Source organism: Pseudorca crassidens, chromosome X (assembly GCF_039906515.1).
Source record: "Pseudorca crassidens isolate mPseCra1 chromosome X, mPseCra1.hap1, whole genome shotgun sequence".
In the NCBI taxonomy this organism is placed as follows: domain Eukaryota; kingdom Metazoa; phylum Chordata; class Mammalia; order Artiodactyla; family Delphinidae; genus Pseudorca; species Pseudorca crassidens.
Genome location: NC_090317.1, coordinates 89445629 through 89472633, shown reverse-complemented (window position 1 = coordinate 89472633; position 27005 = coordinate 89445629). Strand labels below are relative to the sequence as shown.

Genomic DNA, 27005 nt, shown 5'->3' with positions numbered 1-27005 from the left:
ACTTCTAGCACACAGAAAATAAAAGGGAGAAAATATCCCCCACTCTAGTCAAAGAGGAGATCTAATCTAAAATTGTAGACTACCTACAAATAACAACAATGAAAATATCAGAAGAGGATGTGGTTGATTAAAACAATGATTAAAGGAAAATTGATAGTCTTAAATACTTATATTAATACATAAAAACAAATTAAAACAAATGAATTATGCTTTCAACAAAAGAAGTTAAGAGCCACAAAAATAGACCTAAGCAAAGCAGAAATAAAACTAATGGCAGAAATTAATACACTAGAAAACAAATAATAGAACTAATAATTAAAGCCAAAAGCTTTCTTCAAAAGAAAATATAAAACCATAAAACAGATAAACCTCTTGCTAATCTAATTAAAAATCCTAAATGCACAAAATTAGAAATGGAGAAATAACCACAGTTACAAAGTAAATGAAAAGAGTAAGAGAACACTTTGCTCTACTCTATGAAAACAGATTTGAAAACTTAGTTTTCTAGGAAAACATAATTACCAAAACTAATTGCAGAAGAACGAAAATATCTAAACCACAGGTTATCATAGGAAAAAATTTGATAAATTTGACCAAAAAAACAGCACACTCCCATGGTCTTGTGTTAATTCTACCAACCTTCAAGTAACAGACAACCTCAATGCTATTTACACTTTCTAGATTCTGGAATCTAGAGAACAGGGGGAGAAGAAAAGAATCCTGCATAACATCAATACCAAAACCTAGCAACTAGAACATACATAAAGGAAAACCAGAGACCATTCTCATCGAAGAATACTAATGCAAAACTCACCGTTTTTTGCATTTAAAAACATAAATATTAGAACATTAGTAGATATAAGTAATTTATTAATAAACTACCAACATATATTAAAGGTGAATGCTCAAAACAATTCTTTCTGAGAAGGGTGCATGATCCAAAAAGTTGGAAACCATTGGTCTGAGGCAGTTGTTCCTAATCGAAGTGGCTCTTAATTGGAATTACCTGAAGATGTTGTTTAAAATGCAAATTCCTCGGCTCCACTTCTATCAATAGAAATTGAGATTTAGTACCTTGTGGTGGAGCCCAGGAATCTACATTTTAAACAATTTCCCGAAGGGATTCTAATACCAGTGGTTCAGGGATCATACTATGGAAACAAAGGTCCAGGGTGAAAAAGATGGGAGTGTTGTGGTTTGGAGGTAGAGGTTTGGGGATAGAGTTATTTGTTCCAGTTAGGCTGGTTTCCAATCTGTACAGTATGTGTCCCACCCCTCAGCACACACATTCCTACCTTCTGTCCTTGCCTCTCCTGTTCTTCCCCACCTTCATCTCAAATCTAGATCTTATGAGATGCAGGTGGTGAAAGCAACGTCTCCAAAGGCTCAAGTTGGGCCAATGTCCTGCAGCCGTGGTGAGAAAAACCCTGCTCCATGATAGTCATCAAATTTACCACTCTTTCCTTGCCAGGGCACAGGAAAGGCAACAGAGCAGAGCACAAAGAACACAGTGTTAGAAAGACTTGGGTCTGAATTTCAGTAAAATTTAAAAATCTGCCTCCAGAACCCAAAAACTGCATGACCTTGAGGAAAGTATTTAATTTACCTCAGTTTCAGTAAAATATCTATCTTAACAAACCTGCTGTGAGGATTGACCATATAAAATAAAAAGGACCTAGCAATGATGCTGGGTACATGGAAAAGTGATTAATAAATGACAGAACTATGCTTATTATTAGAGTGAAGTCCTTAGGGCCACTGCATATGGTTGTGCAAACTGTGCAGTGTACAGCCTTCACTGCTGTATGCTTCAGCCCTGCTCCTTGTTCCCATCAAGGGAGTTGAACGGCACTGTCCCCTGGTTAATGTTCAGCCCTACTCAATAGCCAAGAAACCAAGAGTCCTGGAGTCCCAGCTCAGCTACATGGCTGCCGAGCCAGGAGGCCCTAGATAACCAAGGATTTTAATCCTAGGCTCATTCACTCACTCTTCTCATCTACTAAAAGGGAGAGAGAATAAAAGGCAAGTTTAGGCTTAAAAGCAGTGTGACGATCAACAAGACTAGATATTCTATGTTGTCTTGTTTAGGTACGAATCACTTATGTCAGCATTACAGAATTTACCTTTAAGTAGCCAACTCCAGAACCAGTTGGAAGAAAAGAGCACACCCTTCTAGGGACATTTGGTGCCCCGATTTATGGCACTGTGACACTATCCTGAGGCATTAGGCTCTAGCAAGGCAACCTGGAAATTGCTATTCTCTGCATCAATCCTAATTTCAAAAGCACTGCTCTCCCACTGACACAGCTTGTGTAAGGGCAGCCTGAACCTTGCAGAGTCATTTACATCAAGGGAGCAGAACTAGGCAAGACTCCAGAAAAGGGGAAGCACTGCCCTCGATGGGACCAGCTGGGCCAATGTGTGTACAAGTCATCCAAGCTGTCATTCAGTATTACACTGTGCAAGGTGACCAGATCTCAGGGGAGCAAAACCCGTAGCCCTTGCTTTCCAGGCACTAATAGCTGAAGCAGACTGGTGAATGGGAGGCTTGCATTGAAGTGTGTCAGGCTCAGGCCAAGGATATTGGTCTCTAGAGGCCCTAGTTTCAAAGGGCTCAAGCCACCTATATGCACAGAAATCTAAATCTACAACTCTTCTTTGGGATGAAGTAATGATTCTTCCCTAGAGTGGAGGATAAGGAGCTAAATTAAGGGAAAAGAACTATGGTTTCTTACATCTTACTTACTATGTGTCACACACTTTTGTAGGCACTTTCATGCAGGTATTTCTATTAATCTTCACACCAGCTCATTGAAGTAATTACCATTTTTGCCAGTTTGCAGGTGAGGATCCTGAGGCTTAGAGAGTGTCATTAATTTTCCCAGCTAGTAAGAAGTAGTAGTGTCCAGACTGGAACTTGCCTTATCTGGCTCCAAGGGAAATCCCACTGAAGCAAGGACTCCTGAGTTAAGGCAAAAGGTACTTGCACTACATTCATCCCCAAGGTGTTCTCAAAGACTTTAACTCCTTGCTGAAGAGAGGGGAGGGAGCATGAAAGCTAAGTCTGAGAAAGGGCTTTGTTGACACCAGCAAGGAGCCTACATCTCAAAAACAAAAGCAAATCGTGTGCCAAGTTCTGGGCTGTTCTTCTCTTTTCCTCTTGGCACAGGCTGCCTGTTCTTCTGATGAATAGATTTTCCCCTTTTGTTACTATCTTTTTTTTGGGGGGGGAGGGGCTCATAGTAATTGAAAATGAAAACCAGTATTTTCAGAGACTGAAAAATCTCCTCCCGCCTCCTCCTTAGGCCTTTTGAAGTTTTCTTGTTTGGAATTTTTATTTTTAACCTCACCACAATAGCTTGGCATTCCAGGATCTCAGCAGCAAGAGTGCACAGTCCCAGCCCCTCTCCCCTTTCCCTTTCCCCAGCAGCCAAAAGATAAGACTGCTCCAAGAGAAACAGCCACTCCCAGCTTATTGCTGAAGGAAATATTTACAAGATCCAGGAAGTGAGATACAAGGAGGCTACACAGGGAGGGGAGAAGGGCCCAGAGAGCTTGTTGTTGCCACGCTTCTCTGCCTCTGGGGCCACAGAACTTCAAGCAAGGAACAATTAGTCTGGCAACAGCAAATACAAGTGGCAGGACTCATTCTGAGCCTTCTACAGCCCCCAGGAGCCTGCTGCAAAGTGTCCTTTGAAGAAATCAGAGAAGTCCTTGCTATGCTGGGGCTGTCCTGGGTGAAGCTTAGATTCCTCTCTCCAATGACTCCAACTTGGAGTTTCCAAGAAGGTCTTTCCATTACTCCTCTGAACCCTATATAGTGTCACAGACATGGTGCTAAGGGATGGTAATGACCACTCTTGTTTACTCAGAGTCCACCATGTGTCAGGCACAGCACTGGACAGTTAACAGACTCCATCTCGTTTCACCCTGAAGACAATCTTCCAGCCTGAGTATTCTCTTGCCCATGTTAGAAATGAGACTCAGGGAGGTTAAACAACTGAGGGAACATAAAGAGAATAAGCAGCCAGGAGAAGTTACAACTAAGGTCCATCTGACTCCAATGCCCGTGCTTTTGCCAGCACAACATGCTGCCTCTTCAGCATTCTCATAACCTTCTCAAGAGATTTAATAAAAGACATTTTAGCAGCACGTAACACACTGTGGAGGGGCCTGGAGGGTTTGATATCCATGAGAACAATTTAATGGAGGATCAGGCTGGCCGAGGTTATTGAGGCTCTATTCTCTAATAGGCAGTGGTTCTGAAACTTGAACATGCATCAGAATCACCTGGAAGGCTTATGAAAACACAGTTGGCTTAGTCCTACCCCCAGAATTTCTAATTTGGTAGGTCTGGGGCAGAGTGGAGAATTTTTATTTCTAACAATTCCCAGGATGATGATGGTATTGCTGGTCCCAGATCACACTTTGAGATCCACTGCTCTAAACAGTCATTATCTACCAGGTTCCCAACTCACCAGGGTATCTTAAGAGGTATAAAGCCATTAAAAAAAACTCTCAAGGAGTTCCCTGGTGGCGCAGTGGTTAAGAATCCGCCTGCCAATGCAGGGGAAACGGGTTCGAGCCCTGGTCCAGGAAGATCCCACATGCTGCAGAGCAACTAAGCCCACGCGCCACAACTACTGAGCCTGCGCTCTAGAGACCGTGAGCCACAACTGCTGAGCCCGTGTGCTGCAACTACTGAATCCTGTGTGCCTAGAGCCCATGCTCTGCAACAAGAGAAGCCACTGCAATGAGAAGAATGAGAAGCCCACGCACCGCAAGGAAGAGTAGCCCCCACTCACTGCAACTAGAGAAAGCCCATGCACAGCAACAAAGACCCAATGCAGCCAAAAAAAAAAAAAAGCTCTCAAAACTAAATGCATTTTAATTAACTATATACATATCACCCATGTAACAAGTGCGAGAAGATTTATAAAATAAAATAATGGGAGGTCCATAAAGCTCTGGGAATCCTGATGCTATTTAAGGAAATTCGGTGCCCCACAATCATTAAACAATGGATGTGCCAGGGGAAGAGAGCAATTTTTGTATATTTAAGTCCTCATATATACCAGATGTTAATGTACTAAATTTCGAAGACCTAAAATACAGTGGAATAGACTTAACACCAAAGTTATAAAGAACATGATTTTATCTCAGTTTAAAAGGTATTCTGGGTGCTCAATTATGAATGACAATTATCATAGAGTAGTTCTTTGGCACGAACATATTTAACATTCGAGGTTTTAACCCTTTGAGAGTAGCCCTAAAGATCCATGAAGTGTAATAACTGGTCGTTTTGCAAAGGGTATGAAGTTGACTTGCAAGGCCTCACAATACTGCTTTGTAGGGCAAGTCACCAAGCAAAGGAGGGAGCCTAGTCAACCACTTGGCATTCCCATCTCAATGTGGTTTGATAGGTCTCTATTTGTTAACAAGGTACATAGGTGTGGAGTAACCATGGTAGAGAGAATATGTGCTTCTCTGTGAATAATGGCACTGAAATGCAAACTATTTGCAAACTAGTGCTGATGATGGAAGTGAAGAGAAATGTAATGGTCTTGAGAAAGTAATGGTTCTGAGTCAGATAATAAAATGTTCATTAGTGGGGGTGGAGAGGTTCTATGTTGTAATAATGGTGACAAATTTGAAGATTCACAAATGTCTGGTGATGTACCCCCTCAGAAATGTCAAGTTCTCACAGATTTAGATAAGCAGAAGTGCTGGTTGATGGAGAATTCTAGCAAAACAAATTCTAGCTAACAGAGAGATCAAGCATGTCCGGTAAGTAAGAGTCTGTCATTGGTATGGGGATTTTTCTAAAGCCCTTGATCTTTAACTTTGCAGGCCTAAATCAAACCAATGTGGGCTGCCTCTTCTTCAGATTTTCTTTTTTATTATGAATTCCAGCAACTTGACATGTACCCCAAGAACACCATGTGCATTCAACTCCAGCTATTTACATTTTACCAGATGATTTTCTGAATCTTCTTTGTGCAAGGCTACTATCAGATTCAACATGTGAGTTTAGAATTTAGCATTTTTTGTTGTTAATACTATTACAAATACCCTTTTCTGTATAAGACCCAATATTTGTATACCTGTCACTGTTAATGGCTATATTCTATTCCATCATGATGATATATTAGATTAGTAAATATTTTCCATGATTATAAATAGCACTACTTTAAATATCTTTAAAAAATTATTTTTTTCCTTTTTAGGTTATTTCCTTGGGGGTATGCTGGATCAAGGAGTATGTACAAACAGTTTTGTAACTCTTGTCACATATTTCTAGACTGTCTTTTAGGAAAACTGAACCAATTTATACTGCCCCCCAAAACACATACTGTTTCCTTAAGTCTTGTCAAGATAGGGTTTTGTAATTTCTATTTATAATTTCCATTAATTGTTGATAATTTAATAAGCAGGTTGTGAAACCTTGATGTTGTTTTTATTTGCACTTCTTTAATTGGTAGAGAGGTTGTACTTTTCCAGGCAGTGATTTTACTGCCTTTATTTCCTCATGTGTAAATTGGCTGTTCATTTTCCTTGCCCTTTTATGAAGCTGAATTTGAAAGCCGACCTCCTATATCTGTATCCATTCTTTACATTTTTCGGACAGTCAACTGTTATCTGTGATGCTGACCCCAGACATTTTCCTCATTCTGCTATTTAGCTTTTTATTACATTTTGTTGTACAAAGGTTTCTTCCGCCAACTTTTAAATATTTGAAACCATCCATCTTGTCTCTGATGATATCCTCCGTTTAACAGGCACAAATTTATCTTCCATCCGTAGCTGGAGTGAATATGCTGTTCAACTGGTCTGCTTTCTGAAATTTACTACAGAGTATTCTACGCACTGTGGCTCTAAGTTAATTATTCTCCATATTGATACCTATAGTTCCCAACATTTATTGAAGACAGATGATTGCTTTCCAAAGTTCACGGTTGCATCCAGTGTGCTCTATAGTCTTAGTATCTGTTCCTAGAATCTCTCTTTTTTATTTAATTTCACTGTGTGACTTTTTTTCAACCCACTATCATATGGTTTTAATGACTGTCACTTTATGACAGACTTTAAAATCTGATAGGGTAAGTCTACCACCATTAGCTTTTTTTTTTAAACATCTTTATTAGAGTATAATTGCTTTACAATGGTGTGTTAGTTTCTGCTGTATAACAAAGTGAATCAGCTATACATAAACACATATCCCCATATCTCCTCCCTCTTGTGTCTCCCTCCCACCCTCCATATCCCACCCCTCTAGGTGGACACAAAGCACTGAGCTGATATCCCTGTGCTATGCTGCTGCTTACCACTAGCTATCTATTCTACATTTGGTAGTGGATATATGTCCATGCCACTCTCTCACTTAGTCCCAGCTTGCCCTTCCCCCTCCCCGTGTCCTCAAGTCCATTCTCTACGTCTGCAACTTTATACCTGTTCTGTTCTTCAGAAACAGTTTTTTTTTAGATTCCATATATATGTGTTAGCATATGGTACTTGTTTTCTCTCTCTGACTTACTTCACTCTGTATGACAGTCTCTAGGTCCATCCACCTCACTACAAATAACTCAATTTCGTTTCTTTTTATGGCTGAGTAATACTCCACTGTATATATGTGTCACATCTTCTTTATCCATTCATCTGTCAATGGATACTTAGATTGCTTCCATGTCCTGGCTATTGTAAATAGAGCTGCAATGAACATTTTGGTACACGACTCTTTTTGAATTATGGTTTTCTCAGGGTATATGCCCGGTAGTGGGATTGCTGGGTCATAGGGTAGTTCTATTTGTAGTTTTTTAAGGAACCTCCATACTCTTCTCCATAATGGCTGTATCAATTTACATTCCCACCAACAGTGCAAGAGGGTTCCCTTTTCTCCACACCCTCTCCAGCATTTGTTTCTAGATTTTTTGATGATGGCCATTCTGACTGGTGTGAGGTGATACCTCATTGGAGTTTTGATTTGCATTTCTCTAATGATTAGTGATGTTGAGCATCTTTTCATGTGTTTGTTGACAATCTGTATATCTTCTTTGGAGAAAGGTCTATTTAGGTCTTCTGCCCATTTTTCGATTGGGTTGTTTTTTTTTTTGATATTGAGCTGCATGAGCTGCCTGTATATTTTGGAGATTAATCCTTTGTCCATTGATTCATGTGCAAATATTTTCTCCCATTCTGAGGGTTGTCTGTTCGTCTTGTTTAGGGTTTCCTTTGCTGTGCAAAAGCTTTTAAGTTTCATTAGGTCCCATTTGTTTATTTTTGTTTTTATTTCCATTTCTCTAGGAGGTGGATCAAAAAGGATCTTGCTGTGATTTATATCACAGAGTGTTCTGCCTCTGGTTTCCACTAAGAGTTTTATAGTATCTGGCCTTACATTTAGGTCTTTAATCCATTTTCAGTTTATTTTTGTGTATGGTGTTAAGGAGTGTTCTAATTTCATTCTTTTCCATGTAGCTGTCCAGTTTTCCCAGCATCACTTATTGAAGAGACTGTCTTTTCTCCACTGTATATCCTTGCCTCCTTTGTCATAGATTAGTTGACCATAGGTGCATGGGTTTATCTCTGGGCTTTGTATCCTGTTCCATTGATCTATATTTCTGTTTTTGTGCCAGTACCATATTGTCTTGATTACTGTGGCTTTGTAGTATAGGCTGAAGTCAGGGCATTTGGTTCCTCCAGCTCCGTTTGTTTCCCTCAAGACTGCTTTGGCTATTTGGGGTCTTTTGTGTCTCCATACAAATTTTAAGATTTTTTTGTTCTAGTTCTGTAAAAAATGCCACTGATAGTTTGATAGGGGTTGCATTGAATCTTTAGATTGCTTTGAGTAGTATAGTCATTTTCACAATGTCGATTCTTCCAATCCAAGAACATAGTATATCTCTCCATCTGTTTGTATCATCTTTAATTTCTTTCATCAGTGTCTTATAGTTTTCTGCATACAGGTCTTTTGTCTCCTTAGGTAGGTTTATTCCTAGGTATTTTATTCTTTTTTTTGCAGTGGTAAATGGGAGTGTTTCCTTAATTTCTCTTTCAGATGTTTCATCATTAGTGTATAGGAATGCAAGAGATTTCTGTGCATTAATTTGGTGTCCTGCTACTTTACCAAATTCATTGATTAGCTCTCGCAGTTTTCTGGTAGCATCTTTGGGATTCTGTTTGTATTGTATCATGTCATCTGCAAACAGTGACAGTTTTACTCCTTTTCCAATTTGGATTCCTTTTTTCTTTTTCTTCTCTGATTGCTGTGGCTAAAACTTCCAAAGCTATATTGAATAATAGTGGTGAGAGTGGGCAAGTTGAGTTGTCTTGTTTCTGATCTTAGTGGAAATTGTTTCAGTTTTTCACCATTGAGGATGATGTTTGCTGAACCACCATTACCTTTTTAAATAAATGTATTCTTTGGTCTTCCTGCCCACTTATTCTTTCAGACAAATTTTACAGTGAATTTGATAAGTTCTACAAAGTATACCACAGTGACTCTAATTGGTAGTGCATTACATCTATATATTATTAACTTAGGGAGTATTGTAATCATTACTATATTAGTCTTCCCAAATTGAAGCAGAGTATAGCTATGCATTTATTCATGTCTTTATTTCTCCCATTAGAGTTTTATAATTTTCCTTGAATAGGTTTTGTGTGCCCACGATTAAATTAATACCCAAGTATTTAAATTCACTTTGTCACACTCTTTGACAAATCCTTTCATGCCTCTGAAGGTTGCATTCTTCTTAGCTGGTAAAGCCTTCTTGAAAAGTGTACTATTCCTAATGAAATGAGATTCAATTCTGAATTATCCGTTTTCTTTTACTCAACTGCCAAATAGGAAATGTGTACTGGATATTCCACACTCTGCTCATGATGTGGTATGTTAAAAAGAAGGAAGAGAGCCCTAGGCTGTGAACTGAAAAACCTGGGTAGTAGTCTAGTTTTGTCACGTAGTTGCTGTATAATCCCAGAAGTAATGGGCTCTGGAGTCAGATGCCTGTTTGACCTTGGGCAAGTGACTTTAATCTATCTGTGAGTAAGTTTCCTCATCTGTAAAACTGGGTCAATAAATGGTAACTATCTCATAGGGTCATGATTAGTAATAAATAAAATAATTCATGTGAAATGCTTAGAGCAGTGCCTGATACCCAATAAACACTTAATAAATGTTAGCTATTATATCTTTTGTGGTTGTTGTTTTTAATAATAGTATAATAATACCTTTCCTGAGTCTCAGCTTCCTTATCAGTCAAATGGGAAAAATAAGGCTTCACAGAGTTTCTTTGAGGATTAACTGTGGTTTTATATATATATATATATATATAAACACTCTACACATTCGAAAGGTCTGTGCAAAGTAGAAAAATGGAAATGATCACAGGAGGCAATTATAAGTATGGAAAACCAAATGAGATAATCTAGGAAATAATTTCTTTGGGCTTTTAAATGCTTCACATTTATGTAGCTTTTTCTCCCAGCAGATCTACTCACCAATGTTTTTTTCCCTCCTGCTAATATCAAAATGTGTTTGCATTCTCTGCATGCAAACTAAATAACTGTGGAGGGAGACAACCAAGAGTGTAACTACCTGGAATTAAAATTCGTTGCAGGCTTCCAGGCAGAGAATGGCTCAAGAATATACATTTGATTTTCCCACCTACACCCATCATTCCAGTTGTGACAGAAATGATATAAGAAATGTTAAAAAATGTGTGTGTAGTGGGGAGAAGGTAAGTGGAAGCTCCATTAGGATTTCTCCTCTTTAAATGTCATCTCTGCCCTTGACCTTTCCTAGGCCTTCTCATCTTCCTTGAGATCATAAACTATGATCTGCTGCCTCCATATTCAGCAAAAATATTCTTTCCCTTTCCATTGACCTCTCCTTTCTGTTTTTAAACTTAAACCAGTTTCCCAAATCCTGATCAAACCATCACTTAAACCAGAGGTTCTCATATTTAGCTTGCATCAGAATTGCCTGAAGGGCTTCTTAAAACACACATCTCTGGGCCATGTCCCAGTTTCTGAATCAGTAGGTCTGGGTGGGGTCCAATAATTTGCATTTCTACTTCAGTTCTTAGGTGATACTGAGGTTGCTGGTCCTAGGACCACATTTTGAGAACCACTAACTTAAACCTTATCTCCCCCTCTAACTACCACCCCATTTCTCTCCTTCCTTTTCCTAGCCAACTTCTTTTTAAACATTTTAAAATGTATAAATGTCTTTTCAAGCACTCTTCTTTTAAACCCTTTTACTAATCACATAGTAGCACATAATCATTGTATTAAAATTAATGAAAAGAAACTGAAACCCTCCTACTTTGCTGGTGGAAGCTGCTTTGGAAAACAGTTAGGCAGTTCCTTAAAAAGTTAACAGAGTTATCATATGGCCCAGAAATTCTACTCCTAAATATATACCCAAGAGAATTGAAAACATATGTCCACATAGAAATTTGTATGTGAATGGTCATAGCAGCATTATTCACAAAAAAAGTGAAAACAACCCAAATGTCCATTAATGGATGAATGGATAAATAAAATGTGGTATGTCCATACAATGGAATATTACTTGGCAAAAAACAGAATGAAATACTGATATATGGTATAACAAAGATGAACTGCTAAAGCTTGCTAAGTAAAAGAAGCCAGACACAAAAGCCCACATATTGTATGATTCCATTTATATGAAAGGTACATACAGAATAGGCAAATCCATAGAGACAGAAAGTAGATTAGTGGTTTCTTGAGGCTGAATGTGGAATAGAGAGTGACTGGAAATGAACAAAAGTGATCTTTTTAGGGAGATAGACATGTTCTAAAATTGGATTGTGGTGATGATTGCAATAGCATGCAAATTTACCAAAACTCACTGAATTGTACACTTAAAAGGTGAATTTAGGATGTGTAAAACTGTGTGCATTTCTTCTGTATGCATCCCCTTTACAGACCATTATGCCATCTGCTTTCTATGCCCACCATTTTACTAAGTTTGCTTTCTCGAAGGTCACTTGTGTGTCCAAACCGTCAAAGCCAATAGCAGTCCTCTCTTTATCGTCTGTGACGGTACACTGGCATACTTCTCCTTCTTACTACTCCAGATGCTTGCCCCTTCAATCCCCTTTGCTGGCTATTCTTCTTCATCCTACCCCCGCTGGCTGGGTGATCAACAGGCCTCCTCAAAAGCATCCCCTTGTCTTCCTCACTAACTTTAAATTCAACATATCCCAACTCAAACTTATTATCTCCACCAAACCAGGTCCCCTTGTCACCTGCCCCCACTCTATCAATAATTTTCTCTTTCTAAAGACACTGGGGCAGAAAATTATTTTTGGCTTAACTCCTTTCATTCCCAAGTTCTTTTTACTTTTCTCTCAAAAGTTGTCACGTATTTGTGAGCAAATTATCTGAACCAACAATTCACATGGGAATCAATGCAAATATTAAATACATGAAAAATGTTCAAACCAGAATAATCAAAGTAAGCAAATTAAAATTATAATATGTACCATGTATACCTATTGTATTAGAAAAAGAAAAATTTCCATGATGGCAAATTTTAGGGGAAACTGGTATTCTCCTATGTTGTTAATGGCAGAGTAAAACACCTCTAGGGAAAGCAGTTTAGTGAAATATATCAAGAACAATAAGAATGCTAATTTTCTTTCAACAACTAATCCCAACTCTGTATAACTGTTTTTAATGAGATAATTCAAAATGAGAAAAAGGTTATAGCTGCTCAAAATTTTTTAGCAGCATTACTTTATAATAGCAAGAAATTGGAAACAACCTAATTATCCACCAGTTTGGGAATGATTAAGCAAATTAGGGCACATTAAGCTGGTGAAATATTATGCAGCCATTAAAATTTATAACTATTGAGGAAGGCTTTATAGCAACAGGAAAAATTGTTCACCAAATAATGCTTAGTGAGGAAAAAAGAAGCAGGACACATAAAATCACATCTACATAGTTATTATAATCATGACCCCCCCACCCGCAAATCTCTACACCTATAGATAAAGGCTGGCAGGGAAATGAAAACAATTAGGGTGTTAGGGTAGTAAGAATAAGGATACTTTTTCTATGGTTCTGAAGAACCTAGGGGCAGGACAGGAATAAAGACGCAGACCTAGGGAATGGACTTGAGGACACGGGGAGGGGGAAGGGTAAGCTGGGACGAAGTGAGAGAGTGGAATGGACATATATACACTACCAAACGTAAAATAGATAGCTGGTGGGAAGCAGCCGCATAGCACAGGGAGATCAGCTCGGTGCTTTGTGACCACCTAGAGTGGTGGGATAGGGAGAGTGGGAGGGAGACGCGAGAGGGAAGAGATATGGGGATATATGTATATGTATAGCTGATTCACTTTGTTATACAGCAGAAACTAACACAACATTGTAAAGCAATTATACTCCAATAAAGATGTTTAAAAAAAGATACTTTTTCTTCTGTTTTTAATTTCCTGTAATACTGCTTTCGCAATAAACATTTTCCCCCGAATATCCACATATTTATCTATCCCTTCTGTTACATTCCTATTGCACCCCCACCTTCCCAAAACAAGGCCACACTCATTCATGCCTGGATCACTGCCCCTAATTGGTCTTTCTTCAACCCATCTAGGCTGCAAATGCTGCCAAATTATCTGAAGTGCCATATTTACCATGTCACTTACCTGATCAATAACCTTCAATTGCTTCCATATTTGCCATCCTACCTAGTTTTCAAGGCCTAACTATCCTGGTGCAATACTTCACTCTTTACCCTTTTTCTCTACTGTTACTGTTGCTGCTGCTGCTCCTCTTCCTCCTCCTCCTCATTACAACTAACATTTACTGAGGGTTTATGGTGCCAGATTTTGTCCTAAATGCTTTACATATATTAACTCAATTATTCCACACAAGTCACAGGAGGTAAGCACTCTTACCCCATTTCACAAATAAGGAAACCGATGGGGTGGGGTAAAAGAGAGGAGCTGGGCGGGGTGGGAGTGGGGGGGAAGAGAAAGCCACTTGCCAAATTCACACAGCTAGCGAACAGAAGAACCTGGATTTGAACCCAGGCAGACTGACTTCAAGGCCAGAACTTTTTTTTTTATTGAAGTACAGTTGATTTACAATGTTGTGCCAATCTCTGCTGTACAGCAAAGTGACTCAATTATGCACATATATACATTCTTTTTTTATATTCTTTTCCATTATGGTTTATCCCATGAGACTGGATATAGTTCCCTTTGCTATACAGTAGGGCCTTGTTTATCCATTCTAAATGTAATAGTTTGCATCTACCAACCCCAAACTCCCACTCCATCCCTCTCCCTCCTCACGTCCCCCTTGGCAACCACAAGTCTGTTCTCTATGTCTTTGAGTCTGTTTTTGTTTTGTAGAAAGGTTCATTTGTGCCGTATTTCAGATTCCACATATAAGTGATATCATATGGTATTCGTCTTTCTCTTTCTGACTTACTTCACTTAGTATGATGATCTCTAGTTGCATCCATGTTGCTGCAAATGGCATTATTTCGTTCTTTTTTATGGCTGAGTAGTATTCTATTGTATATATCTACCACATCTTCTTTATCCATTCATCTGTTGATGGACACTTAGGCTGTTTCCATGTTTTGGTTATTGTGAACAGTGCTGCTATAAACATCGGGGCGCATGTATCCTTTTGAATTATAGTTTTGTCCGGATATATTCCCAGGAGTGGGATTGCTGGATCACATGGTAATTCTATTTTTAGTTTTCTGAGAAACCTCCATACTGTTCTCCATAGTGGCTGTACCAACTTACATTCCCACCAACAGTGTAGGAGGGTTCCCTTTTCTCCACATGCTCTCCAGCATTTGTTATTTGTAGACTTTTTAATGATAAGGCCAGAACTCTTAACAACCAGCAGGGTTTATTCCTCCAATACAGCCTGCTTAGTTTCCCCTCTGGGCCTTTCCTCCTATAGGCCCCAGCCTTTAGTTTTCTTACCCTCCAATGAACTTAAATAGGGCACAATGATACTTATCATGTATTGGCCCCTTACCATGTGCCAGCCTTTTCTTGTTTAAACCATGTATTTGACACTTTTTCATCTTATAGCAACTAGCCTGAGTTGAAAACCTGGCTTGTCCCTTTAGTATCTGTGAGACCTTGAGTAAGTTACTTAGCTCCTCTGAACCTCAGATTCTTTATCTGAATCATTGGTTCTCAAAGTGTGATCCCAGAACCAGCTGCATCAGCATCACCTGGGGAGCTTGTTAGACATACACATTTTGAGCCCCATTCCACACCTACTGGATCACACTCCCTGGGGGCGGGGTGGGAGCTATCATGTATCTGGATTTTTTTTTTTAACAAGCCCTCCAGGTATTTCTAATGCACATTCAAGTTCAAGAATCACTGCCCTAGTTATAATAATGCCTACCTGACAGTTTTGGGGAAGATAAAACAGGATATGTGTAACTTAGCTAGTGGCACATAGGTTGTTTTGCAACTGGTAATTTATTATTACTGCTACTTAACTTTGTGTGGATTAGTCTTCCTTGCTCAAGCTGGGGATGGGCAGGCATCATGCTTCCTGATGCTCTTCCTCTAATATTTCCCTGCTTGCCTAGAAACAGGCAGTACATATACTAGGTTTTAAATAAAGTCCCCTTCCTTGACTGGCTGATTAGTAAGAGAGCCATTTTGGAGAAGCACCATAGTGTAGTATAGTGTCTCTGAAGCTAGACTACCTGGGTCTAGTCAACTTACTAGCTGTGGGACTTTAGGCAACTGAATTTATCTATCTGTGTTTCAGTTTCTTCTCTCGGTCAAATGAAGAAACTAACAGTACCTACCCCTTAAGGTTATGGTGGTAAATAAATATTTGTAAAGTGCTTTGAATGGTGCCTAGAATAGAGTACCGTGCTCAAGAAATGTTAGTTGGCATTATTATTTTTGTGTCATTTTACCTATTCAATGGTGGAGGAGGCTGTTTCTTCATTTGGCAAGCAAATGACAAATACATCTTGAGCAACTTCTCTGTGTCAGGCACCGTGCTAGGCATGGAGAATACATCCGTGACCAAGGTGTGGTCTCCTTTTTCGACAGTCTCAGTCTAGTAGGGGAAACTCAGCAGACCCACTAGACTGAAATGATTTCTCCAAGAACAGTGGGGAATCAAGGCCAGCCACAGAATCCCACAGTATCCCCACCCAGGCCTTAGGTCCCTGAGACATGATACTGAGGGGTCCATTTGAAGCGTTTCCTTAGGGATCCTAATTGAAGCAGTTATAATGGAAAAAGCATGAACTTTGGGGCCAGACAAACCTGAGTCTGAGTCCTGGCTCCATCACTTACTAGCTGTGCGACCTCAACTAAGTTATATAACCTCTGTGGACCTCATCTATAAAATAGGTAGTAAAATTAACTGTTGTGGAGAATAAATGAGATTATGGTTATAAAAAGATCCAGCCCAGTGACTGACACTTAGCTGGTGATCAGTAAATGTTGGCTTCCTCTCTTTCCATTGCCAATCAGAAAACCAATAGGTTTCCCAGACTCTGGAGTCAAAAGAAAGCCCAATTTATTCCTGACTACACCACCAAATCACAGGGGATAATATAGACCACTGGAAAGAACCCTGGGCTTTTCAGAGGTCAGGGGATCCAGATTCTAGCCCTCTTCCTAGGTGCCCCCACAGAGGCGCAGCTAAGAGCCGTCTTCCCTGTCCCTCCTTTATTCCTGGAGTTTGAGTTAAAGAATCAATACAATTTACGGGCCTCTTGTCCTGCAGAAGAACTAGCTGAAAGAGTATATCAAACAATTTCACAAAAGGGGTTCCAACCAGACTGATGGAGAGCAACCTGGAGGACGTAACTGTCTCCTCCACATGGTCACCTATGACAGGTGGGCTCATGTCTTTGGAGCATAAGTGCCAGGTGCCATGTTCCCCACATTATAGGAACAGATTCTCCACTCTGGGCATTCTTTTTTCCTTAAGGGCTCTGCAGAAGCAACTCTTTCCCCTCTAGCCCAAGCCATACATACCATTTGTAAAAATGTCCCTGCCTTCTTTTAGGAATTCTAACCTATTGTTAGCATGATCTGCCTTGGATTTTTAATGAACAGACCTTAATCTCTCAACAAGCCCTATAAAAAGAAAGGTGGCAGAACCCAAGAAACATTCTGAGGCAAAGGCACAGCAGTGGCTGGACAGTCTTACCTCCTCTCTGGCCCCTCCAACCACCCAGTGGCTGCTTGGAAGGCAAGCATAGTTTATACCTTCCCATCTGTGTTTTAGCATGGTCTGGTCCCCATGTCCTTGTGCCTGGGCACCTGCCTCAGGCCTCTGAGTTGATGGGCACAATGTCCCACAATACTCCTTTTTACGTATTCCAAAATGTGCTACCCATCAGTTTGGTCTATAGCCCAGCTGCCTGGTGGGCAGGCTGGATTACATCTTACAGCACCAAGGCCTTTGTACTGACACCAGACAAGGTTCCTCAAAGGAAACAGAGCAAATAGAAAACAGAAAACCTTACCAGTTTCCACAGAAGCCTCAGAGGTACTAACTCACCCCAACTCCCAGAGCGGTCACTTACCTCCCTGACTGGCTGGTCTTCCTGTTTCCTGTTATTGGCATCCATTTGTCCCCAGGAAAGTCCTGCAAAGCAAAATTCTGATAAGTTAGGGAGCTCTGGACAGCCAGGTATATAGATGGCTTCAAAAATGTAAAGAGGTCAGGAGCTTGTCCTGGGCCAGGCCCACCCCCTCTTCCCCACCCCCACAGCTGGTTCCTTCTACTCTCCCATGCAGGCTACAGAACTATGTACCTAGAGGGCTGCCTTTCTGTCAGGAGGCTTGCTGGGCTGCTGGGGGCATGCAGAGTCTAAGACAGCACTCAAGGACCTGGACAATGTGGTCTAGAAACTCTGAGTTTCCCTCTCTTTCTCCACTCCCCTCCCAAACCACGTTAAAAACCAGTTTAGCATGTTTGCTGTTTGTTCTGGCTCTTGCAAAGAAAATCTCTTTGTTCTTCCCAGTGAACCTGCTTGTTCCTCTTGCCTCTTCCACCATAGAAAGCAACTTCTTGGAAGCCGCAGCCCTTGAGGAGGCTTTGAGGCCTAAAGCTCCTGCTGCTACAACCCTGTCCTAGCCCACCCTGTACTTCAGGGGCCCTTCCTCCTCGTTCCAGATCCGCTGACAGTGGCTGAGGTGGGCTTATTTCTGGGGAGCACTCATCCCCCATATTACAGGAGGAGACTCTTCACCCTGGGCATATTGTTCTTAAGGGCTTTGCCCAAGCATTCTTTTCCCTGCAGCCCAAGCCACATATGCCATTTGTAAAAACGTCCTTGCTTCCTATTCTAGCTCCAAGCCTAATGCAAATTTGCCTTTGACGTTCTCCCTGATTTCAGCATTCCATACCCTCTACCTAGTGACTCAGAACTCAGCCCAACGGGAATGCACAGTTTTTCCTAAACCTCACTGATCTTCCAAAGTCCCGCTTTCTCCAATGCTATTATTGGTCCCATTCAAAGTTTTATTAACTTTGCCTCAGTAAAAAAAAAAAAAAAAAATTACTACCTTTTGGGGGTAAGACACCTAGTTGTCAGTCATTCTGGCTAAGATACTCATTATTTGAGGGTAGTTATGTCACTTCCCTGAACCTCAGCTTCCTGTCTGGCAAATAAGGACTAGGCTATCTAGCCTTGCTGGATTCCCAGGAGTGAGGATAAAATGGGATGTGTATAGAGAATGTTTAGCACAGCACTCGGCACATAGGAGGTTCTGGACGTTAGTAGCCATGGAAACGATGAGGTTTCACAGCTTTCAGAGGACCAGAGCAGTCCCTGCCTGTACCTGTCATGTGAGAGCATCAAAAACCACTTGTTCAACTCAGATTCTGCCTTGATGCCCTTGTAAGATGTCCCTGCTTTCAAAGACACTATTCCTCATTTTGCCACAGTGGGAGCCAGGATTTCCTGTCCATGCCCTGTCTAGCCCTGTGGGAAGTGCTCAGTAAATAGAAGTGGCCAAACCAAAGTCCTGTCCCAACTCTCAATCTCCTCAACTCCCCAGTATCACCTTACTTTTTTTTTCACTGAGCCACTTAGGTTGCTGTAAATTGTCTGCACTCTTTGAATCAAAGAGGCAGATATCTCCATGGCTTGTTGCAGATGGGGATTGACTGTGGTAGGAACTTGTTGCCCTAGTGGAAGTTATACTGCTAGAAGGCAACCTGCCAGAGTGGGGAGGGCCTGGGCTTTGCAATCAGCTTTTGGAGAGGCAGTGTAGCACAACTAGGAGCTTGGCCTCTGAGGCCACACTACATGGATTCAAATCCCACACTGAGTGTGACCTCAGGCAAACTACCGAGTTCCTCTTAGCTCATTTCCCCCAGCTATTTAATAGTGATCATAATAATAACAGTATCTATTTCTTGATTGCTTTGAGGATGACATGAGTTGACACATGTAAAGCACCTAGAACAGCACCTGGTACGCCATAGACACTCAAATGTTAATTATCATTATGTTGTTCAAATCCTAGCTTCACCACTTGCAGGATGTGTGATCTCACTGAGCCTCAGCTTTCTCAGCTGTAAAATGGGGATCCTATTATAATGTATCTCATATAGTTGTTAAATGAAATACTTTGATAATATATGCAGAACTAACTGGCATGAAGCATGAGGGATTTAGGTGTGTGCTGATTTTAGTTCTCTTAACAGCACCAAAGAGGATCCAATTGACTCCCCATCCTCTTCCAGGGGCCATAAAGAGCAGGATCTCAACCCTACTTCAGATAGCCACCATCACAACTACCTTAGCCACCTGAGCTGGGGTATCCTAACGCATCTACAAGTTTTCCCCATGTCTGGAGGGAGGGTGAGCTCAGGTGGCAGGGGTAGAAATGGGCATGAAGTGGCTTCTGGACGGCTGTCCACATGTCTGAAAGCCTAGCGTCTAAGCAGACCTACTTATCTAATCTAACAGACATTAGGAAACCAATGTGTCCTTCCCTCAGAGTACAAAAGGAGAGGCATGGTATGGGCACATGCACACCTGCATTGCTACTGTCAGCTGCTGCAACCTGCAAATCTCACCTCCTTCCCTTATGGAGTTACTGGCCCTAGGATGACCGTTCTGCAGCTGTCATCTGCTTACCCCATCCCCACCCCCAACTTCAGCCCCTTTTCTCCATTGTCTACTTGCAGGTCCTTGTTTCAGCAAAAGTTTCTCAAGGTAAACCCAAATCTCCCTTTATTCTAAAAGATAATAACTAACCTTTAAAAAATGATTACTATCTGGTAGTTACTGTTCTAAATGCCTTGCACATGTTACATCATTTAATCCTCTCAACCAACTTATGAAGTAGGTACTGTTATCATTTCCATTTTTTTTAGATGGGAATGCTTAGGAATTCAAACCCAGGTAGTCTGGTTTCAGCATCATGCCCTTAAACCATTATTTTATATTTCCTCTCCTTTTTTCCTGCTACATTTTATTATGAATATTTTCAAACACTGAGAAAAGTTGAACAAGTTTACAATGAACACCTATATATTCACCATTGTATAGTTTCTACAGTTAGTATTTTACTGTATTTGCCCTATCACATATCTATTCACTCCTCTATCCATCCACAAATCCATCTTAAATTCTTGATGCATTTCAAAGTACAACTTTATCCCCATACATTTGAAAACTTAAATGGAATGGACAAATTCCTTGAAAGGCAAACTACCAAAGCTCACTCAAGAAGAAATAGATAACCCAGATAACCCTATATCTATTAAAGAAATTGAATTTGTTGTCAAAAATCTTTCCACTAAGAAAACTCTAGGCCCAGATGGCTTCAATGATGAATTCTACCAAACATTCAAGGAAAAAAAATACCAGTTCTATGCAAACTCTTCCGGAAAATAGGAGAGAAGAGAACAATTCCCAACTCATTTGGTGAGGCCAGTATCTTGATATGAAAACCAGACTCGGGCTTCCCTGGTGGTGCAGTGGTTGAGGGTCCGCCTGCCCATGCAGGGGACACGGGTTCATGCCCCGGTCCGGGAGGATACCGCATGCCGCGGAGCGGCTGGGCCTGTGAGCCATGGCCACTGAGCCTGCGCGTCCGGAGCCTGTGCTCCGCAATGGGAGAGGCCACAGCGGTGAGAGGCCCACGTACCGCAAAAGAAAACCCCCCAAAAAACCCAAACAAACAGAAAAAACAGACTCGGACATCACGAGAAAACTACAAACTAAAATCCGTGATATACATAGACAAAAATCCTTAACAAAATACTAGCAAATCAAATCTGGTAATATATAAAAAGGATAAGACGTCATGACCAAGTGGGATTTATTCTGGCAATGCTAGCCTGGTTCTTATTTCAAAAATCAATCAATGTAATTCACCATATCAACAGACTAAAAGAGAAAAACTGTATGACCATCTCAATAGATACAGAAAAAGCACTTGAAAAAAAATTCAATATCCACTCTTGATAAAAGCTCTCCCAACAAACTAGGAATAAAAGGGAATTTCTTCAACCTGTTATAAGGCATCTATAAAAAAATCTACAGCTAACATCAAACTTAATAGTGAAAAATTGGGAACAAAGTAACAATATCTGCTCTCACCACTTCTACTAAACACTGTATTGGAGGTCCTAGACAGTGCAATAGGGGCCTCCTCTCCTAATAAAGCCACACACAGTGGAAATGAAGACAAAATTACTTATATTTACGGATGACATGATTGTCTATGTAGAAAATCTTTTAAAATCTACCAAGAAAAGTGAGTTTGGCAAGGTTGCAGGATACAAGGAAAATATACAAAATTAAATTGCATTTCTACATAATAGTAAAGAATTTTAACTTGACCTTAAGAAAACAATAGTATCTACAATGGCAGCAAAAACATGAAATCTTAAGGATAAATATAACAAAATATGTGCAACATCTGTATGCTGAAAACTAGAAAATAAGTTGTGTAAATCAATATACTTCAAAAGCTCAAGCATACATATCATTAAAGTTTAATATTTGTTTACAGTATTTTAGGCAAAATTTACTTCCAGCGAAATGCACAAACATTAAGTGTACATCTGTTAAGGTTTGGCAAATGTATACACCTGTGTAACTCAAACTCTTATCAAGATATAGATCATCACCCAACAAAGTTCCCTCATGCCCTTTCCTAGTCAATCTCTGTGCTGCCTGCCACAGGCAACCACTGTTTTGAAATTTTTTTCCATAGAATAGCTGTTTTAGAACTTTATATAAAGGAATAGTAGAGTATGTACTCTTCTGTGTAAGGCTTCTTTATCCCTAAGTTTCGTTTCTTCAAAGAATATGTATTGAGCAATTTCATACAGTAAGTCTTTCAGAAGTGTAGGCCTATGCAAAAACAGTTCAACACAGGAACTAACTTCTGGTTTGAATGCACCAGCCAAAAGGTGGCACTAGGAAAGCCATGGGAAAGGAATCTGGTGGTAAGCTGGCAACAGCATAGGGAGTCCTTCCACAGATACCCTGAGGGATGGTGGTGGCTTGTATTAGAGTTGTAGGTCATAACCAGGGTATAGCAACAGCCAATTTAGACCTGGGTCTCTGCAAACAAAGCCTGGGAGACATCTGCAAGTTTTGCAGCTCCAAATATATTTTAAAGCAGGAAATGGAAGGGAATACATGCTGTTTTGGATCAGGCACTGAGCCTGGCACTCTGTGTTACACAATCTCATTTGATCCACCCAACTAATTCATGAGGCAGCCATTACTTTCCTCCACTTTAGAGATGAGGTAATAAGACTTTATTTAGTACTGGCCATTTTATGAGGTAAAAATTCTTTTCTTTTTCCCTTTAAAAAGAATCACATAACTACAACTTTTGGTGGCTGGATGACTTGCTTAAGTTCACTCAGATACCAATTATACAGTCAGGATATAAAGCCCAGTTGTGTTCATTTTGTGAAGCAAAAGTTATTTTATTCTACCTCTAAAGATGAGGTAAGTGCAATTTTGATCACTGAATGTCTTGCCCAAGGTTAGTAAGCTACCACCTGGTGGACCCAGCACTATATAATTTTAAGACATTATAATTGTTACGTTTTCAAATGATTTACCTAGCTTTCTCCTCACAAAGAGAATAATGAAGCTCACCCATCCGAGAGTCAAGTCCTCACCTGCACTGTTGGATTCCTGGGTTTCCAAGTGTTGCCAGGTGCCAAGCTGCTGTCCTCAAGGGTACCATGCTGGGGATTATGATAACAAGCTGAACACCGGATACACTGGTGGTGGTGGCACCGGCAGTTGTAGCAGTTTGGCATCATATTTCTCTTTCGCAAAGCAGGGCAGACTTCCCCAGAACAATAAATGCAAGGGTCATGGACTACAGCTCCCTGGACATTGCAGGAGTAAGAGCACGTCCTGCGGTAATCAAAATCACCACAGTGTAGTGGCTTACAACACATGGATTGTTCTAGACCTTTGCTTGCAAAACATTCTTTGTAAGTGGTAGTTTCTGACTGAAGGGGTGACATGGAATGATATGATTGGTCTGTGGCATGACAGGGTTGGTCTGTGGAGTGATATGATTGGTCCATGGGATGGCGCCTCAATTCCCTATAGCTGGAGCTCATTGGCTGGAAGTTTTGGTCAACAGGTTTTGGTCTCTGGGTAAAAGTCTTGCTATGAGTGGTTAAACCTGGCAAATGAGATGTCGATAAGGATTTGCTACTCTCTTCAAAGAACTTTCTTCTGTCTGCAAAGGGCAAGAAGATGGCTTCCTCCCCAGCTTGGGCAGTAGAAGCCTTCAATTCCTTGTCACCTGGGTTGGAAGAGTTTTCCACGGCTAGTGCCACATGTGGCTGCAGGTTGTGCTCTGGCGACCATCTCCAGTGACCTCCACGGACTCCACGGTGAACATTTGTTTTTTCAGAGTCTGAGGAGGATGGGTCAGATGCTTTCCACCAGGTGTTCAGGCTCAAAGAGGACTGGCCAGGTCTCTGGCTAGGGCTCATTCGTCCCTCCAAGCCCGTCCTAGATTCATGGCCCTCAGGGGCTTGGCTGAGGCACTCTGAAGACCTAGCCCTGAGTATCATGCTCTTGTTGAAGAGCTTGTCTCTGGGGCTAGGTGGTTTTTTATACGAAGATAGAAGGGATGAGTTAGAGGCAGGAAGTGGAGGACTTTCTAGGCACTCCTCGGTCTCTTCCACTGGCTCCTTGGTGTCACACAGCTGTGACAAGGGACTCTTGCCTTTCTGGAGCTGGGCCTTCCTCCTCTGAATTTCATTACGTAGATTGGTAGCAAAACGTTCGTTCTTCCGCCGGTTTTGTATTGAGCGGCCCCGGGTCCCTCCATTTCGCCTACCACCCACCCGGCCACACTCCTTGGGCTCACTGTCCCCTTCTTCAGTTGTCTCTGTGCGGCCAGCTACTTTAGTGGTTTGTTGAACAAGGGAGCCAGAGGCAGAGGACTGCTGGCTGGCCAATTCACTGTCAGCTCTGCTTGCTCTGTTTGGGTCCTGGAAACTTCTTTCTGGAGGATGTCCATCAGCCTCTCCATGTGGGGAACTGCTTGGGCTCTGATGCCCCGAACCCAGAAGTCTATCATCCATTGGCCTGGTCTTTCTTTCTTTGCTGGGCTGGTCCTGGGTTCCTCCTGCAGGGGGACATGGGCTTTTCTTGCCTGTGTGGCTACTGTGCAAAGGGGATAGAGTCCACTCCTGCCCATCCTGCCCAGCTGGAAGCTCCGTCCCCTTGCTGTCCCTAGTATCAAGGTGCACATGCTGCAAGTGGGACGCCAGTAGCTCTTCAGGGGCACTATGGCGATGTCCTGTGAGGTGTGGAGGGCTGCCAAAAGAAGAAGCCTTAGCTAGTTCTGCTGAAGCCTGGTTAAGTGGGCTGGAATCTGTGCTAGAAGCTTTGTCGTATGCTTTTGGGAATCCAACAGCTTTGGCCGAGGCCTCCATCAGTAGATGCTCAGAGCCCTTCTGGCTGGATTCAGGAAGTTGGCTGAGCTCACAGTTCTGATGGCCCTCATTTGTCACTTGGTCTTGCCCGCTGAGGCAGCAGAACCTGTTAGGGTTCCTTGGGGATAGCATGGTGTCCAAGCTAGGTTTCTCCGTCTGTTGCAAGGAGTCCACAAGCTCAGAAGCCCTGCTCTGCTCTCCACTGAGGAGTTGGGCTCTGGAGGCCTGAAGACTGTCTCGCCTCATTGGAGGTTGTGGTGGACCCCTGGCAGCCTTGGCAGGCCCTGAGTGGTGGACCTCCTGTGGACGGGATGATATCTGGGAGCTAGGAGTCAAGTGGCTCCCACTGGTATGCCGGCCACCTCCTGAGGTTTCGGCCACATTAAGCTGGCCATTAGGGGCCTTGGTTGGCCCTGGGCCTTGCATGATGCAGTCCACAGAGCCTGGCTCCTCTGGCCTGAGGGAAAGGGCACAGTCAGAGGCATTTGAGCTGGCCGAGAAGGAGCTATAGGCTGAGTCACGCTGATTGGGGTATGTGCTCTGGTCAATGGGCAAGAGGTGGCCCTCATAGGTGGCTTGGCCTGGTTGCTCCAGGCTCTCCATGCTGCCAATGGAGCTGCTTTTCTCAGTGCTGCAGTGCCGGGAGAGTGGACACCACTGCACACACACGTCACTGCAAGACACAGGGCACACCAGTTAGTTACGTCACCAGATCCCTTTCCCACCTTGGCCAGCCCTGCCATGGGAGAAGCAGGACAACCCAGAGGCACCCATGTCACAAGTGAGAGATAAGGCAAAAGAGGAAGGAAGGGAAACAGGGGAACAGATGGACACTGGGGGTACTACAGAAATGTGGTAAAATGGGAGACAAGATGATATGTGGAAGAAGGATAGGGCAAGATCCCAAAGACTAACAGTGTGAGAACTCCACTGAGGGTTGTGCTCTGTTTCTCTGCCTTCAGTGAGTCTAGAATTGCTTCTGGACTATTGCTGTCCCCAGGGAGTCAGCTATAGCTCTCTGCTAGGAGAAACAAGCACGGACTATTAGCATTTGAGAGGGGCCCTAAAGGGCTGATTTAATTTCAGCCAGCCCATTTTGTAAATCAGTGGTTCTCAAATTTGAGCATGTATCAGAATCACCCAGAGGGCTCATCAAAACACAAGTGACTAGGTCTCATGTCCAGAGTTTTAGGTCTGGGTGGATCCTGAGAATTTTACTTCTGACAAGTTCCTGGGTGATGCTGGTGCTGTTGGTTCAGGGACCATATGCTTTTGAGAATCATTGGTGTCAAGCAAGCCCTGCAAAGGGAAGTGATTGTGAGGATGTGATTTTCTCAACATCGCCCAGCTCTAGTTCATGGCCCAGACAGGGCCAGAATTTAGGTGTCCCCCTGTTCTTTTCTTGGTAATAGTAATCCTCACCATTTACCAAGAACCTACAATGTGCCAGGCACTTTACAATGTCTCATTTCAAATTGAAGGGGAGAGATTATTATCTCCACTTGACAAATGAGAAAACTGAAGCTGAGAGAGGGAAAGTAAACTGACAAGCTCACACAGCAGCTAAAGAAGCAGACCTGGAATTTGAACCCAGGCCTCTACGAGTCTAATGTCCTAGGTCTTCTGCTACACTGTCTGTTAAATGTAAATAATAGTAATATCTGTATCAGAGGGTTGCTTTGTGGGTGAAACCAGATAATAAAAGTGAAGCTCTTGTCGCAGCCTGGGCACCTAGTGAAGGTTCAATACCTGGAGCTGCTGCTCTCTTGATTGTTGTTTTCATGGCTATTGTTATCAGCATCCTCTCTACTATGACTTTTGATACTATAGTGGTCCCTGCCCACCCAGGCCACCCTCATCCCCCATGGCAAAGCCAAACCAGGGAGAACAAAGAAGGGACTAGGATCAGACACAATCTTGAATTTTAAGTACCATTTCCCACACACAAAGCCAAAATGAGCCAAGTCATGCCAGTAACACCCTGTGGCTAGAAACCCAGGAGGTTGCAGGCTGCCCTCAGAAAGGCCACAGTTCCAAACACCAGAGCTGAGCAG

General features: G+C 41.8%; 1 protein-coding gene across 9 annotated transcripts in view; it reads right to left on the bottom strand.

The window, feature by feature from the left end:
• SHROOM4 (shroom family member 4) overlaps positions 1-27005 on the bottom strand; it is a 213004-nt gene that overhangs the window by 17255 nt on the left and 168744 nt on the right. For all 9 annotated transcript variants that reach the window (XM_067724068.1, XM_067724076.1, XM_067724070.1 and 6 more), the window contains 2 exons: positions 23164-25624; positions 17582-17643 (listed from right to left, as the gene is read on the bottom strand). In XM_067724068.1, coding sequence (XP_067580169.1) covers positions 17582-17643; positions 23164-25624 — 2523 coding nt within the window. The remainder of the gene's footprint in view (positions 1-17581; positions 17644-23163; positions 25625-27005) is intronic.